The sequence below is a fragment of the Typopeltis vanoorti genome, chromosome 15 (assembly GCF_054136105.1).
Source record: "Typopeltis vanoorti isolate ZY-2024b chromosome 15, IOZ_Tvanoo_1.0, whole genome shotgun sequence".
Lineage (NCBI taxonomy): Eukaryota > Metazoa > Arthropoda > Arachnida > Uropygi > Thelyphonidae > Typopeltis > Typopeltis vanoorti.
In genome coordinates, this window is record NC_143563.1 from 78463079 (window position 1) to 78481622 (window position 18544).

The 18544-nt window shown below is 36.9% G+C and overlaps 1 protein-coding gene across 3 annotated transcripts in view; it reads left to right on the plus strand.

Annotated features, from left to right (window-relative positions):
- LOC150098917 (polyamine-transporting ATPase 13A3-like) overlaps positions 1-18544 on the plus strand; it is a 434948-nt gene that overhangs the window by 115749 nt on the left and 300655 nt on the right. For all 3 annotated transcript variants that reach the window (XM_090404645.1, XM_090404644.1, XM_090404646.1), the window contains one exon: positions 15431-15565. In XM_090404645.1, coding sequence (XP_090260771.1) covers positions 15431-15565 — 135 coding nt within the window. The remainder of the gene's footprint in view (positions 1-15430; positions 15566-18544) is intronic.

Below are 18544 nucleotides of genomic sequence, written 5' to 3' on the forward strand. Positions count from 1 at the left end.
GAGAAGTGAGATGAAAAATATGCTTAGTGCAATAAGAATTTTGTTGCATAAGAGTGAAAGAGTGCAAAAGGTTAGGATGAAGGAAAGCAGAGAAAAAGAGAGTTGAAAAATGACTTCAGAATAGTGATATTTGGAGATTCCATTATTAGAGGTATGGTGAATGAGAGATTTCATAAGGTGTGTTTTCTAGGAGAGAGAATCAGCAGGATAATTGATGTTAGATATGAGAAGCAGATGAGCAAGCAAGTTGCTGATGGTTGTTGGAACAAATGGCTTGGTTGGACATAAGGAGAATGTGAGGATGGATATCAGTTAGTCAGTGTGTTGTCAAGGTATGATAGTTACAAGATGAGATGGAGACCAGGGATAATGAATAGTACCAGGGTGGTCTGAAAATTTCTGCCTAACAATGAAAAAACGAATTTATAATTTCAAACTTATTTTTATTTTTCAACATAATTTCACTTAAGACTAATACATTTATTCCAGTGATGCTCCAGCACCATTATCCCGTCCCTGTAGTGGTTCTCAGGAAGATCTGCAAAATACTCCTCTAAAGCTGCAACCTCTTGATTCGAAGAAAAATGCTGACCAATGAGGAAGAGTTTTAGTTTTGGGAAGAGATAGAAGTCAAAAGGAGCCAAATCTGGGGAATAGGGTGGATGTTCCAGCAATTCATAGTGTAGATTCCTTAATTTTCTCATTTACAAAACACCTTTGTGGGCAGGTGCATTGTCCTGATGAAAGATGATTTTTGTTTCCTGCAAACTGGGTCTTTTCTTATGAATATTTTCATCTAGTTTGTTTAAAAGATTGGAATAATAGTCCCCAATTATTGTTTTACCCTTTTCAAGATAATAAACAAAATACCTTAGATTGTAGTTATGTTCCATCGAGTCGTTTTCGACTCCTGGTGATTCTATGAACATACATTCCCCATTCAGATCTGTCCCTGGCCATATCTTTCAGAATTTCCAAGCGCATTCCATTTGCTTCTTTAACTCCATCCACCCATCTAATTCTTGGTCTTTCTCTTCTCCTGTTTCCATCAACTTTAGCAAGCCTCATCATCTTCTCCAGACTGTCATTTGCTCGCATGATATGTCTGATGTATGACAATTTTTGCTTGATGATCATAGCTTCAAGGGAGCAATCTGACTTTATTCTGTCTATCACTGATTTATTGGTTTGCTTTGTAGTCCATGGCATTCTTAGTAAGCATCTCCAAAGCCATAATTCAAATGTATCTATCTTCCTTCTTTCACTCTTTCTCAGGGTCCAACTTTCACATCCATACAGTACCACAGGGAATACCATTGCTTTCACAATTCTGATTTTTGTTGCAAGGCTGATATCTTTATTTATAAAGATCTTGCTTAAATTTGTCATTGCTTTCTTTCTGAGTAATAATCTTCTTCTAACTTCTTCAGTATACAATAACCATCTTTATCAATTCAGGATCCTAGGAGCACAAAGTTGTTAACTGCTTCCATTTTCTCCCAATCTTCTTCAAAATCATTAAGTTCACATGTTGCCATAACTTTTGTCTTTTTGAGGTTAAGTTTAAGACCATATTTAGCACTTTCTTCTTTAACTTTCGTAATAAGTTCCTCCAAATCTTCTTTGCATTCTACTAGCAAGGTGGTATCATCTGCATACCTCAAATTATTAATATTTCTTCCGCCAATTTTAATTCCAACTGAAAACTTCTCCAGTCCTGCCATTCTTAAAATGTATTTGCTGTACAAGTTTAATAGGTACAGAGATAAAATATATCCTTGTTGCACCCCTTTACCTATTGTGAAGTACTCAGTTTTTCCAAGATCTGTTCGGACAGTAGCTTTGTGTTCATAATAAAGATTCCTCATAAGGATAATGAAATGTTCTGGTACTTCCATTGTTCTTAACACATTCCACAGTTTCACATGATCTAGAGTCAAAAGTCTCTTGCTAAAGCCAAGGAAACAAAGTTAGACATTCGTTTGATATTCCTGTGCTCTTTAGCCGTGACCGGAAAATTCGCCGTAAACATTTTAGGCATAGGAAAATTCGGCGCAACATTTTCGCCATAAACATTTATGCTGGATGCTTAAGGATCAAAGCTATATAACTAAGAGGAGAACTCCAAAGCCTTCGAAGGAATGCAGAGAATCGACCAGGGCTTCTGACCTAATGTCCAATCCTCACCTTTTCGTGGTGAGCATCCATTCAGTATCTAGGTATCTACCTAGATACTGAATGGATGAGGATGGGCTGGCAATTGGGAATTTAGCCGACCAAATTGTATTCTTATTGGCTTAAACAAAAATTTCAAATGATGGTACAACATGACAGAATTTCATGCCAGCTGGAACATCGCTTGGTTAAACAAGGCCCTGTCATTTTTGCCAGGGAACCAGGGCAAACAGCAAAACGTCAGCTACTGGAACAAATCCTAAAACCCACTTCACCTCAATATCACCAGAGTTCAAGATCAGTACTATCAGCATAAGAAGCCTGAATGGCAAAGAAATGGATCTAGCTGAGGAATTGGAAAAGTACCAGATCGACATAATAGGGGTGATTGAAACAAAAAAGACGAAAACTGGTGAAATCTTTCTGAGCAATAAATACAAAATGTTATATTCAGGCAATGACAATCAAGGAAAAGAAGGAGTAGCCATTGTATTCAACACTAAATATGAGGCTAATTTTCTTGAATGGCAGGCAGTCTCAAGTGGAGTGATGTGGACAAATATGAGAATGGGAACTGGACAATGAGACTTATTTATGCCTATGGTCCCACAGAAGGTTCTACTAAGGTACAAGTGGAGGAATATTTTTGAGGCTTTAGAGAAAACCAACTGACACCATGAAAAAGGAAAAGTTGGTCCTTGTTGGGTACCTAAATAGCAGAGTAGGAAATGATTGTCAGACATACAAAAACATTTTGGGAAAATTTAGAGTAAAGAGCAAAGCTAATAATTGCTAATAACTAACACCATGTTTCAACATACAAATGTGCACAAATTCAAATGGAGAGAAGAGGCAAGGAATAAGAAACATCTGATTGATGATATTATTGTTGACAGTGATGTTTTCACACTGGTGCAGAATACTAGAGTGTAGAGAGGATTTGAAATTGTAAGTGATCATCATTTAGTCTTAAGCAGCATGAAATTGAATTTCATATTGAAAAGAACATGCAAGAAAGTTTTAAAGCGAATAAAAGTTGAGCATCTTTCAGATGTGAACTGTAGACTAAAATACACAAACATTATTCAAGAAAAATTGAAAGAGTTTGAAAACAGGTACCAAACCTGGGAGATTCAGTGACAGATCATGAAGAAAACATTGATTGACTCAGTCAGAGAACATGTGGTGAGGTTGTCTGCAAGGATAGAAAAATCAGAACTCCATTATGGACACAGGAAGTTAAAAAGGCAGTGAAGAAAAAGAAAAAAGCATATCAAAAGCTTCTGGAAAATAAGTTAGCTAGTGCTCTTGGAGAATACAGAGACAAATGTAAGAATGCTAAACACTGTGTAAAACTGGCTAAACAAAAGTCATGGGAGGACTTTGGCAAGAACATAGAAAATAAATATCAAGAAGGTGGCAAGATATTTTAGAGGTTGTTGAAGAAGCTCAGAAATGGAGGAAAGAGTGCTGTAAAAGGAAATAGAAATGATAAAGGTGACATGAAAACAGGAGAAAAAGATATCCTTGAAGTATGAAGTAATTACTTCGAAAAATTGCTAAATGCAACAAGCAGTGATGACAGCACAGTAGTAAAAAACACTGACCAGGTATGCAAGCAGGAATACATATACATATTTGAAGTAGAAAAAGCCATCAAACGCTTTTTAATGTGGAAAGGCAGGAGTAGATGATATTTGACCAGAAATACTCAAGTATTTAGATATAAAAGTCTTATAGTGGCTGCACTGCATAGTTCAGAAGCTTTGACAGAGGGACGAATTTCAGTTGATTGGAATAGAGCTCTCGTAGTACCCATATATAAAAAGGGAAATATAATTGAATGTGAGAATTATTACAGAGGTATTTCATTACTGAGTGTTCCTGGTAAGATGTATGCAAGTATACTTGAGAAACGGTTGACAAGGATTGTGGAAGAGAAGCTTGGTAAAGAACAAGCTGGATTCAGGCCAAATAGAGGCTGTCAGGATTAGATTTTCATTTTACGACAGATAGTTGAAAAATCATGGGAATATAACAAAGATCTGTATTTAAGTTTTGTAGATCTGGAAAAGGCATATGACAAGGTGCCAAGAGAGAGAAGCTATTCAAAACGCTACAATTATATGGTGTTAATAGGGCATTATATCAAGCAATACTTAATAATTTATTTGAGTTGTAAGTCAGCAGTTAGAATTGAAGGAAGTACAGGAAGGTGGTTTAATGTTAAATCTGGTGTGAGACAAGGATGTACATTATCCTCTCTGTTATTCATTATCTATATGGATCACATTATGAAAGAAAGTGGTATTAAACCTGATATCAAAATTGGAGATGTTAATCTCAGCTCTTTGCCTTATGTTGATGATGTTATACTTTTAAATAAATCCACCAGAAGTCTGCAAGATTCCCTGACTAAATTGAATAACTGTTGTAATAGATGTGGTATGAAGGTCACCATTAAAAAAAGAAAGACAGTGAAAATAGGCAGAATCATTGAAAATATCAACTGCATTGTGAATGGAGAATTTAAAAACATTTCAGCTACTTAGGCACGAATTTCAGCAAAGATGGTAAATTAAATATGGAAATAGACAACAGAATCAATAAAGCTGGTATGGTCAGAAGTCAACTGAATACATTTATATGGAATAAGAGAGAAATTAGCCAAAACACTAAATTAGCTGTATATAAGACAGTGTTCAAACCAGTTTTAACTTATGGATCTGAGAGCTGGGTCAGAAGTAAAACACTTGATCAAAGACTAGAGACCGCAGGTGTGAGAATCCTGAGAAAGATTAGGGACATAAACAGATGGCATCAATGGCAATATCATATTAAAAACGAGGATATTAGGAAAGAACTTGACAATGTCAGCATCCAGGAATGCGTTAGCAGAGCTAATCTCAGATGGTATGGTCACTTAAGCAGAATGGGAGAGGAAAGATTAGCAAAACAAGTGTTCTCTGTTTGGCAGGAAAAAGACCCAGAGGAAGATCAAGGTATAGGTGAATTGATACAGTAAAAAGTGCCTTAGAAGAAAGAAATATAAGACCTGATAATATTGGAGTCTTGACAGGTAACAGACTAATTTGAAGGAAAATTGTAGATAGGAAGTTAGTAATGGTGTAAATTTTTCATGTAGTACTATCATATCCTGTACCCCCCCCCAGAGGATATATATCAGGAATTTGATGATGATGGTGACATTTTTGCTGTAAGACATTTTCGCTGTCAAATATTTTGCATTAATTTTTTGTAAATAATCAATGTATGATAAAAGTATTGTAAATTCATTAAAAAGGCCAATATTTATTAAGGTGAATGTCAGTGATACATAACATAATGAAATCATATAAAAATTGTGCAAATTAAACAGTTGCTGCGTAAATAATTAACTTTTTGTTGTGGATCGTCAATTCAACAAATCCACCAGTAACATTTCTCATTGAAAAAATGCTAATGTTGTGAAGCATTAGCATTTTTCTGTTGAATTCAGCATCTGTTTGTTAGTGTAACTTCAAACCAATGATAACAATTTTGCAATATCGATTTTATACTATATGAAATAAACAATCTGTTATAGTTGTTGATGTAAATATGTTAGAAAAGTATTGATAGTTGCTTTCTCGAAATCAATCATTAATGTTTCGGGATCTAATGCTGAACATAAGCCCTTAAAGGCACTGAATAATCTGCTGTAAGTGATTTGCCAGGAAGCAAAGCAAAAAATCACTATGGAATCCTTAGGGGGTCTCATGCCAGTCCCAAGCCTGGATAAAGGAGCAGGGTCGGTCAGATGAGTGTCGATGCTCTACCTGTAAAGAAAAAACACGATTGTTATCCAATCCATATATGATCAACAGATACAACATGCCAGCTCTGACTTTGCCCTGATCAACAAGGTCCGCAATACCAATCGAGCGATTCCTATCATACTCATTACCTAGGTGATATCTGCTTCAATTCTTCAGTCAGTTTCCCAACGCTATCTAAATCTAGCATTTTTCATATAAATCACTACAGTATCTTGTCCATCATGCGAGTTCATTTTTGATCTGCACTGCACCCATCTTGCGAAAGCTTTTTCATTTGCAATTCTTTATGCAAAATATATTCTACACATTATTTTGAAATGCCTATAGTCTCAGCAATTTCACACACTTTTTCTCGCCGGTCATCCAATACCACATCTTGTACTTGATCAATTATTTCTGGCATTGTTACACCTTTTGGATGTCCTGCACATGGATCATTTTCAAAGGCTGGTATGGCAACGTTTAAACTTGGGAGGTCCATTTCTTAATTGTTGAAAATGAAGGAGAAGAGTGCCCATAAACTTTTATGAACTTTGAATGAATTTCTTTTGGCGTTAAACCTTCTTTTACAAAGAATTTTATAACTGCACGATACTCAATTTTATCCAGTTCAAGGGATACAGACAACACTTTTGCTTCAGACATCTGCATAAAACAAACTACTTGATAGAATGAACTGCAATTTCACATGGATGCTTATGACAGATGTATCAACTTAGAAAAAGAAAAAAAATTGGCTGATAGTATTGCCATCTATGGTTGTAGCCGAGAACTTTTCAGACCACTCTTGTATGTTGGTAGAGTTTTGTGAGGAGAAGGGAATTTGTAAATATGTTCGATGCATTTAAGGGAAGAATGGATTTGTACAAAAATGACAGGCTGCAAAATGGATTTGGTGTGAGTGAGTTAGAGAAACTGTTGCTGCAAAGAGGAGCAATGAATGATGTCAGCAAGAGAGCAGAGAAAGTAAGAGCTAAAGTAAAAGATCAGGAGAGAGGAACTAGTGAGGCTGAAGTAGCTGTAAATGAGAATATTAGTAGTGTTAGAGAATAGGATGAGAGAAAAAGAATGTAAGATGGACAGGGAAATGGGAAGAGTCAGGGTGGACATGGGGAGACAGTATAAAGAGATGGAAGTTGAATATGTATGAGAATGGTCAACATGGAAATGAGATGGCCTGAGATGTAAGGGGTGTAGTTCAGTCAGAGGAGATAGATAGGGTAAGTTTTGATAAAGATGATTGGGAAAGTTTAGATAAATCCCAACCAACAAATGGAATGAACAGACTATTTCTAGACCTAAAAGTGAATTGCTTAGTTTATTTACAAATGCCAGGAGCACCAGAAATAAGGGATATCAAATGCTTTCTCCGATTGAGTTTATTTGTGACAAGATTGTTTGAATAAGTGAAATATGTTTGGATAAGGATGGTATCCTGATGGGAGTAGAAATGTAAGGATATGATGGTAGCAGGTGAATGGTATTGATGAATGAATGATGATAACAGGTGAATTATGTCCACACAAAGTGGAGATGTGAGATTTAAATAGTGATGGTGGTTTAGAGTCAGTATGATATGAGGTGGAGGTTGACTGGAAGAGATATTTAATGAGATACTACTATAGGCCACAGAATGTGGAGGGTAGTGATGAAGAAATGTATAAGCTTGGGCCAGTAAACAAAGGAAGTGTAATTTTAATTATAGCAATATAGATTGGAATGAAGAGACAGTGTTTGCGAATAAGGAAAAACAATTTCTTCAGTCTTTGAGAGACAGCTATCTTAGGCAGTATGTAAGGGAGAACACCTAAGGATTGAGAGTCTTAGATGTAATAATTTCATTGAAAGATGTGATTGTGAATGGGATGACACATTTCCCTCATTTGGTGAGGGTGACTCTGAGGCTAGTGATTTCATAACTGCAAGGCTAGTGGTTATGAAAGGCTTAGGAGATGGCCTGGAGCTATAGCATGGAATGAGGAGTTAAGTGGGAGGGAGATAAATGCAGTATGGAGAGAGTGACCAAAAGATATGTTCACATTATTATTATTATTACACACTCCATGGAGTCAGCAGGCTCTTCATGGGAGATTCATTCAACTGACAACAAATCTATCATATTGAATCTTAAAATCCTTAACACTCCCTGCATTAACTTGTTCCAGTATTGCATTCCATTCATTGACAGTTCTCCATGTAAAAAAAAATTACTGCTCTCACACCCCTCTTCATCACACACTTGCACAACTTCCAGGGAGGATGGCCTCTGGTTCTTCCCCTCTTGCCTTCTACTCTTTTTATAATCCCATCTGGATTAATCCGATAAAATCCCCTCACTAACTTAAATGTCTCTATTATATCGTACTTTTTCTCCTATTCACCAAACTCTGTGATCCAAATTTCTTCAACTTCTCTCCATAGCCAGTATTCCAGTGTCCTGATATTGTCAGTCTTCTCTGAACTCTCTCTGATGTTTCTACATCACATTGAAAACCAGGGTGACCAAATCTGAGCACAATAGTTCACGTATGGTCTGACCAATGCTTTATGCAGTGGCATGACCACCTCCACATTGCTCCCAAATCTCGAATCTCATCCTCTTCCTGAGTACTGCCCTGTCAGTATAGTACACAGTCTTATATTTTCCACACTTCAAAATGCAACACCCTCCACTTATTAATATTAAAACTACAACTCCACTCCTTTGTCCAAGTCAAAAGTCTATTCAAATCTTCCTGAAGGAAATTAATATCAGCAGTGCTACTTATAATTATTCTAAACTTTGCATCATTAGCAAACAATTGAAGATCTCTAGTCAGTTCACATGATATCTCATTTACAAACAAGTTAAACAGGTACTTTCCACTCCTTAGAAATTGCACCTAAGAATAGAACCCTGGGGCATGCTAGTTACCCTCTATTTTTTTGAGACAGTGCCCCATCATACGCAACTTGCTGGTATCATTCAGAGAGGAGCCAATCTCTGATCCATCTTACCAATATGTTATCTATTTCCATTGTCTGCAGCTTGTACACCAACTCATCATGTAGTCGTCTATAAAATGCTTTTGCAAAGTCCAAAAATGTCACTGTATATGATTCTCCCTTATCTAACACACACACTCATCACTTGTCATAAAATGCAAGCAAAATGCTAAAAAAGACCTCTCCTTTACAAATCCATGTTGACTATCATAAAGAATTCTGTGTTCATCAACCCAATCTTGTATTCTATTCCTAACCAATCTCTCCAAAACTTTGATTATAACTGAAGTTATACAGACTAGTCTATAATTGGAAACTGATGTCCTAGAACTATTGTGGAGTGGTACTCTTTTGCCTTCTTTCCACTCCTTAGAACTCCTACCCACTGCATGAATGTAGTTGAAAAAGTTATTAAAAAAAAACATGAAAGTGGTGCAAGCCATGTGAAAATTGCAAGAGATCTAGGATACGGCAAGTATACAGTATGAACTGTCTTGAACTGCTGAGGACAAATATAAAGAGAAATGTATAGCATCATCAACTTCTTTTGATTTACAAAATACCAGAAACAGAATTCAAATAATGATTGAAAAGGAATGTCTTTTATCAGGATAGAAGATTGCAATCAGAAAAGAATTCCATTATCTAAGGACAATATTCAGAGCAAAGATGTTAAATTTTTTTACTAAACTCAAAGAAGAAAAAATATCTATGGGAGACTGAAATGTCTTTTTGCTAGTTCAGGGTGGTTAGTTATAAATTTGTTTGAAATTCTGTAGAAAATTTCATTCAGGATGGTGAATATGATAATCAGCAAATATTTAATGTATATGTGAAACGGACCTATTTTGGAAATGTGTGCCACCTAAAACTAAATTTTGTTGCAAATGAAGCATCACAACCTGGGTATAAAGTCTCAGACAGACTATATCTTTTATTAGGAAGTAATGCTGAAGGTGATTTTAAATTGAAGCTTATGCTTGTAATAGATATGGTATGAAGGTCATCAATAAAAAGACAATGAAAATAGGCAGAATCATTGAAAATGTCAACTGTGTTGTGAATGGTGAACCTGTGGAACAAGTAAAACATTTCAGCTACTTAGGCACAATTTTTACTGAAGATGGTAAACTAAATATAGAAATAGACAACAGAATCAGCAAAGCTGGTATCGTGGGAAGTCAATTGAATAAATTCATATGGAATAAGAGAGAAATTAGTCGGAACACTAAATTAGCTGTATACAAGACTGTGTTCAAACCAATTTTAACTTATGGATCTGAGAGCTGGGTCAGAAGTAAAACACTTGACCAAAGACTAGAGACCGCAGATATGAGAGTCCTGAGAAAGATTAGAGGCGTGAACAGATGGCATCAATGGCAATATCATATTAAAAATGAGGATATTAGGAAAGAACTTGATATTGTCAGCATCCAGGAATGCGTTAGCAGAGCTAATCTCAGATGGTATGGTCACTTAAATAGAATGGGAGAGGAAAGATTAGCAAAACAAGTGTTCTCTGCCAGGTTGGCAGGAAAACGACCCAGAGGAAGACCAAGGTATAGTTGGATTGATATGGTACAAAGTGCCTTAGACGATAGAAATATAAGATCTGATAATGTTGGAGTCTTGACAAGTAACAGACTGATTTGGAGGAAAATTGTAGATAGGAAGTTAGTAATGATGTAATTTTTTCATGTAGTACTGTCATATCCTGTACACCCCTTGAGGGTACATGGCAGGAATTTGATGATGATGATGATGATGATAAAAATGTCATATTTGAAGTCTGGTTTATGCTTTATTTCTGTCCAACATTTAAGCTATTGCAAGAAATAATCTTTAAAGCTCTCTTATTTTTAGATAATGCTCCTGGACATCTTTCTGCACTTGGCAACTTAAATGGAAATGCGAATGTTGTGTTTTTACTGGTGAATCTTTTTCTTCTTCTTTTTTTCCCACATTCCATTAGGAATGTCAGGAGTCTGTAAATGCTTTCTATCGGTTCCTTATCCTTGCTATTGGTCTTAGTTCAGCAAAACTCTTCTTTTCACATTCTGTTAAAGTTGATCTCCTCCGTATATTTTTAGGACAGTCACGTTTTCTCTTTCCTTGTGAATTCCATTCAGGGCTGATGATGATTTCTTCATGATCTTTCCTAAGTATATGTCCAATTCATCTGAGTTTTTGTTTTCTGATTTCAAGGTTGACTTTTTGTTGATCTGTTTTTATCCAGAGGTCTTCGTTAGTAATAATCTATGCTAGTAATGCTAGTATAACCAAGTGAAAAAAACGTTCGGCATCTATCTCTAATCCAGAGTATTTTATTAATAAGGTGTGACACCTTTAGGCTACTTGTATATGGAAATATGATTTCTGCATTACTTCAACCTTGGTATCACTTCTGGACCTCTCTCCCACTGCTGAGACCTCAATAAAAGTCGAAATTGGTTCTGGGTAGTGGCCCTTCCCATAATGCATAATGATTATACGTGTCTATAAGAATATGTGCATTGCATTGCATTAGGGGATGCTAAGGCAATTGATGTGAAATTATTAGCCTCTATATGCAAGTAGCCCAGTCATGAAGTGAGTTAATGTGCAAAATTTGTTTGCTTACACTTGGATAAAGGATGAAACTAGGAACATAATTTCTTGGCATATTTAATTTATAGTTTTAAAGGTATGGACATGGGTAATGGTTGAGAATTACTGAATTTGCATTCAGAACATTGAATCGACTATGATCTCCTAAAAATAGAGGGACAGCATACATACAAAAAAGGTGAACAAAAAGAAAAGTGCAGGTCAAATATAAATGTTACCACAAAGGAAATAATGGTAAAAGAACTAAATGAAATCTTTCATATTGCAGAGAAGCTTAAAAAAAAGGTAATGGATGTTGATTCTAATGTTGAAAGAAGCATGTCATAATACCTTGGCCTAAAAAAGCTTGCTGTTAGCTATCAAAAATTGTATGATGAATAGAGGAAAGGCCAACACTGTTCAAATTACTTTGTTCAAATATTTCCATAACTAATAGTTTCTTCTTTGTTTACTTTATGTAACAAACATTTATTTCTATAATTACAGTGTATTTTCATTATTCTGTGCATGGTATACAGTTAAAAGGTTATTAAAGATATTTTAAAACCTTTTATGGACATTCCTGAAGGTCACAGACCAATTATTATTTTTCTCTTAATCGAATATTATATTCAATGAATGCATTCCCATTTTGTGTGATGCACTTGTGGAATGAATGAACTGCATTAACGGAGACTAGCCTGTACTACTTGAATTTTTCTAAGTGATTTTATATTGTATAGGTGTGCATTTATCTTAATAACATCTGCCATTACATGCTTATTTATGATTGGAATGTGTTAATGACAAGATTCATAATCATTACATCTCATCTTCATCATCTTCCTTTTACCCTCTTTTACCTTGCGGTATCGAGGGTTTATTAATCATCGGATCTCAAGCCGTTCACAGGATAAGGTGGTCAGCCCTTCACCCCGGTGTATCCTATGTCCTGTAGTGTTGAGTTCTCAAGGCCAGATTGCCTGCTTTGCAGGATGAAAAACCCCAGGATAAACTAGGGAAAAACCTTACTGTCCATGCCCAAGACCAGCTAACTTGGCTATGGCTGAGACAGGTCCTTCAGCTCCTCATGTCACTGACGGGAATCGAACCTAGGACTCTCCTCCTTCATCAAGCATATGGTTGCAAAGCGCACAGCCACCAGGCTAACCTCGTGGAATAATCAAGAGCATTAATCATTACATTTATAAGACTATTTAATATTTATATATATATATATATATATATATATATATATTGTTGTAATTAGGATTGACTTGGGATGTATACATTTATAAAATTAAAATTTAACTGACTAGAACCTGAGAAAGTATAACAAAAACCTTTAATAAATCACGACTAGTTTCATCGGTGTTCCGACTTCTTCAGGTGAGTAAGAAATAACATAAGACTTAAAAAAATAACAAGGTAAAAAACATGGACTTTCCAGCTTAATAAAAAGAAGCAGAATAGTAACAGTCATATTTGAATAGGTGACCGCGTGCTACTGTTGGGATGAGTTGAATGTGTGTGACAGCTAATTTTAGAGCACCAGTATTGGATTACTGCACTATGGGAATCAGGCAAATTGTAGCTTAGATTGTTGTTCAAGTGTGAAGGGTCCAGAACTATTTTTTTTCATTCTATAATTCGTCTTTCAAATTCATCCTTGCATATATATAAATTGGTTGTGAGGTCCCAATCAACTTGGTGTGGCTGTTCTTCGAGGTTAGAGTTTGCAGAGAAGAGAACATGACTGGAAAGGGCGCTCGCTCATGCTCTACCGTAGGAGATGTCACGTCTATGTTCCTCAAGATGAAGTGAAACAGATTTATCTGTCTGACCAAAATAAGGTCGACCACAGTCGCACATAACTTTGCTGCCAAAAATGAACTCACAAGGACAAGAGGGTATTAAAATGGGTGGCACGCAAAAAACAATGACAATCGGCACACATCATCTGTGATGAGTTCCAGAGAACCAGTAACACCATGGTGAACAGTAATACTGTACATCACAACCTTAAACAAGGTGGTACATCTGGCCTGTGGTACATCCAGTTTGGAACAAGGTGGTACATCCAGTTTGCATGCAAAGAGCATGTGAACTGGACAGTTGACCAATGGAAAACAGTACTGTGGAGTGATGAATCAAGGTTCACCTGTTTCCAGTCTAATGGCAGAGCGTGGATGTGGAGGCAGCCTGGTGAATGCTTGTTACCATAGTATGTTGTACCCAGAGTAAAGTTTGATGGTGGAGGAGTAATGGTGTGGGTGGGACCAATGGTTATTGTCTGTGGTTCCATAAAGGCACCTCAGTACTACCTTGATATTCTGGATAATCAGGTGCTGCCTACACTGTGGAGTTTTTATGTAACCGACCCGAGTTACTGTCAATACGACAATGCTCCATGTGGTGATTTATTAATGGTTTTTGTTATACTTTCTCGGGTTCTAGTCAGTTAAATTTTAATTTTACCATAGTATGTTGTGCCCAGAGTAAAGTTTGATGGTGGAGGAGTAATGGTGTGGGGTGGGACCAGTGGTCATTGTCTGTGGTTCCATGAAGGCACCTCAGTACTACCTTGATATTCTGGATAATCAGGTGCTGCCTACACTGTGGAGTTTTTATGTAACCGACCCGAGTTACTGTCATTACGACAATGCCCCATGCCACAAAGCTGCAGCTGTTATGGAATGATATGAAGAGATAGGTGCTAAATGTTAAATCGATTTATCACTGAACTCATTGCTGTTTTGATGGAGGAATGGAGACAAATTCTGCCTGATGTCTGCCACACATTGGTGAAAAGCCTCCCTCAAAGGGAGCAGGAGGTGACCAGCCAAAGGAGAAACCCGATATTAGGGTTCACCTGCTGGTTTGAATTGTAAATTGCTAAAGTGTCCAGACAGATAGATATATATATTTATTTATTATTATTATTATTATTTTTTTTAAAAAAAATGTCAGAGTTTCCTCTCCTGGAAACTGAGTTGTTTCATCCCACAGTCCAGCTGAAACACACACACACACACACACACACACACACACACACACACACACACACACAAACAATTAACAGACATAATATGTTGGCTTTGTCGCTATAGTTTGCTTTGGTTACAATTCTAATCCAACAAAATGGAAGAGTGAAAATGTTTGCAGAATAAATAGCACCCTCTGTTGATGATAACTGCTCCTTGATTTCCTTCACTTCTAAATAAATATTTTCTTTAATTCTCTCGTGTGATAATTTTGATGTTGATTACTGTTCTACATATATACACAATCAAACATTCATTACAGACCATGTTGAGTTAGTATAATATCACGGCAAAATATCTGTGGGAAGAAATTGCACTCTTGCTATTAGTATATAGGTTATTATTATTATAAAGGTATCTCCATGGAGTCAGAAGACTCATCATGGAAGATTCGTTTTTCACATACTAGCCATCATTCACACAATATCTATTGTATTTCTCCTTAAACTCATTCACTGATGAAGCAACCACAACCACCTCTGGCAACCCATCCCACATCCATCATCAGCACTTTTTTAAGTTATACCTATGACCTTTTATATGTTACACATGTAAATTTATTTTAAATGAAAAAATTGCATCCTATTATTATTGATATAAAACATTTTGCATAACAATGTAATAATATAAAAAAAATAAAACTGCTTTCATAAAACAATTACTCCTTTATGCAGTGGAAAAGAATGGCAATAGAAAGTAATAATTGTCTGATGAGTTTTATTTCTTTTTGTTATTATATTTTACTTATGTAACAGGTAATAAAATTGATGTTTTTACATATACGATATATAAAATTTTTGAAAAGAAAAACATTATTTGCAGATTAGGAGTCCATTTTACATCTACCAAATGTTTATTGTGACTGTCTGGCTTATAGAGCTATACTATCAGTTTGCTCTTTGCATTGTTTTACTTTCCATCATGTCAGTTGCTGCCACAGTTTGGGAAACAAGAAAGGTGAGTATTAACAAAATTTATTTTTCTCCTTTCATTGTTAAGATTAGTTGCTTGTAGTACTACTGCTTTCATTATCATCCTATCTTTCTCTTGAGTTTCCTCTGCTCTTCTTTCCCTTTAGTATCCAGTTATTCGTTTTCTTTGTCCATGTGTTTATTATTATTATTATTATTATGGGCAGCTCCAAGGAGTCCTTAGACTCATCGAGGGAAGCCCAACATCATGTCAAGAATAACTATTCAACATTCACACAGTATCTATCATACTTCACCTTGAACTCATTTACAGTCATTGCACCCACAACAGACTCTGGCAGCTTATTCCACTCATTTACCACTCTCCAAGTAAAAAACCTAGCTCTAACACCCTTGCTGACCGCACTCTTACCAAGCTTCCATGGATGTCCCTAGTCCTATTCTCAAAAATATCTTCTGAATTAATCTTATAGAAACCCTTCAGTAATTCGAATGTATCAATCATATCACCCCTTTTCTGCCTATCAACCAATTTCTGCAGCCCACAAATCTTCAGCCTGTTCTCATAAGGTTCATTCCAGAGTCCTGCTATTATTATTATTATTATTCCTGACACCTCCAAGGAGTCCGAAGACTCATCGTGGGAGGACACCTACAACTGTCTCAACTACTACACCGAACCTCTACTACGAATTCATCTCCATCAGCGCCATCTACCGCCCACCACCACCACAACTAGTATACTATGTCTGTAAATTGCGTGTGTTCTGAAGCACCGATTTGTTTGTATGCGGGATGAAAAACCTGAGTTTCCAGGAGAAAAAATCCTGCTACCTCCGTATGAGATCGGCTAACTCACCTTCGATTGAAAATCGTCCAAATAAAGATTCCTCCCCTCGCGACGAGAATCGAACTTAGGCCTATTCCAATCGAAGGGTGTAATGTACCGTCGTTCTTCCAATTGCGCTATCTTGGTCACTCGTCTCTGCATCCTCTCCACCTCCTCCCCATCGAGAAGAAACCCTGGCACCCATATCTGGGCACAGTAGTCTAGATGGGGTTTTATCAAGGTTTGATACAGAGGAACAATAACCTGTTTGTCTCTGCTCGATAAAGTGATTTGATGAGCTGATTTTGCCACTTGTGCGATGTGTCCCCTAAACTTCAACTCTATCCACCAACACTCCCAAATCCCTGGCCTTGTCAATCTCCTGGAGTACAGTTCCACCAATGTGATATACTGCTGCTAATCTTTTCACCCCAAAATGCAAAACCTTACATTTTTCCGCATTAAATTGACATCCATTCTCCTTAGCCCAGTCCTCCAAACTATCCAAATCATCCTGCAAAATTTTGACATCCTGAGCATTCCCTATTGCTCTACCTAACTTTGCATCATCCGCAAACAGATGCACAGTTCCTCTCAGATCCTTTCCTATATCGTTAATGAACAAATTAAACAGTAGCGGTCCAAGAACAGAACCCTGCGGCACACCGCTAGTCGCAGGCCGTCTTTTGGACTCTACTCCTGAATAAACCACTCTCTGATATCTCTCCATCAATCACCCTCCTAGCCATCTCACCAACCCTATATCCATTCTCATATGCTGCAGTTTACTGATTAGAATTCCATGTGGTATCCTATCAAAGGCTTTAGCAAGGTCCAGTAGAATCACTGTAAACCCATTACCCTTATCCAGTTCAGCCGTCACTGTGTTAAAACCATGCTGTCCTCCATAGAGTATCCTGTTTTCATCTATCCAATCTTGTATTTTCCTCTTGACTATTTTCTCCAAGACCTTGACAACAATTCCTGATATGCTGATCGGCCGGTAATTTTCAACAGCAGCTTTTGAACCACCTTTATGCAGCGGAACTATTTTCCCCTCTTTCCACCCCCTTGGGACTGACCCAGACCTGAGGCTCAAATTAAACAAAATGGTCAAAGGCACTGACAATTCTTTAGCCGCTTCTCGTACGACACGAGCTGGTATACCATCCAATCCCGCAGATGAATTGACATTGAGGTTTTGTAATAGACTATTCACCTCCACTTCATTCACCACAATTCCCATATAAGCTGTTGGTTCTTCCATTTCTGCAATGTCACCATCTGAATGATATACTCTTGCAAAGTGCTCACTCAGTAATTCTACTACATCAACTGATTCAATTACCTCCCTACCATCGGCATTCTTTAAAATCAATCTGCCGTATACATTTTTTCTTTTACTTGCAACATATCGAAAAAACTGTTTGGGATTCTCTTTAGCCTGCATGGCTAATGTTCTTTCATAATCCACTTTTGCTTTTCTTACCACACTCGTTACCCTTCTGGCCTGTGCTTTATACCGTTTGTGTGCCTGCTGGTCACCTTTCTTCTTAAATTCTCTCCACAGTTGTTTCTTTTTTTCCAGCTTGAGCTTAATGCTGTTATTCATCCATTTAATCCCTGCTTGATTTATTATTTGGACTCTAGGTATACAGTCAGCCATTGCCTCCTTCAAAAACTTCTTAACTCCCATGCACTATCAACATCCAACCCTTACAGTTTTTACTTGCCATGGCACTTAACCAATGATACTCCTAAGCTTGTCATACTTACCAGCCCAATAATTCCACATGTACCCTGTCTTAATTGTAAATTTTACACCTTTAGCCACCTGCCAGGTCAGGACCCTATGATCGCTCTCACCAGTTGGTGGCAATGTGGTCATATTCTTTATAGCCAAATCCTCAGATGCAGTTACTAGGTCAAGCACTCTCTGACTTCTAGTATTTTCCATTACATGCTGTCGCAGATAGTTATCCCTTAATAACCGCATAAAACCCTCAATTCCTTCCTCCCATGTGTCCTCTCCTCCCTCTAATCAATGCTACCATAGTTGAAATCTCCCATAATAATTACCCTCCTTCCACTCATTTCTTCTATTTGCTTATGCATACTATCTCCACCATCTTTTCCATCACCTGGTCTATAGCAGCACCCAATTTTATATTTTGT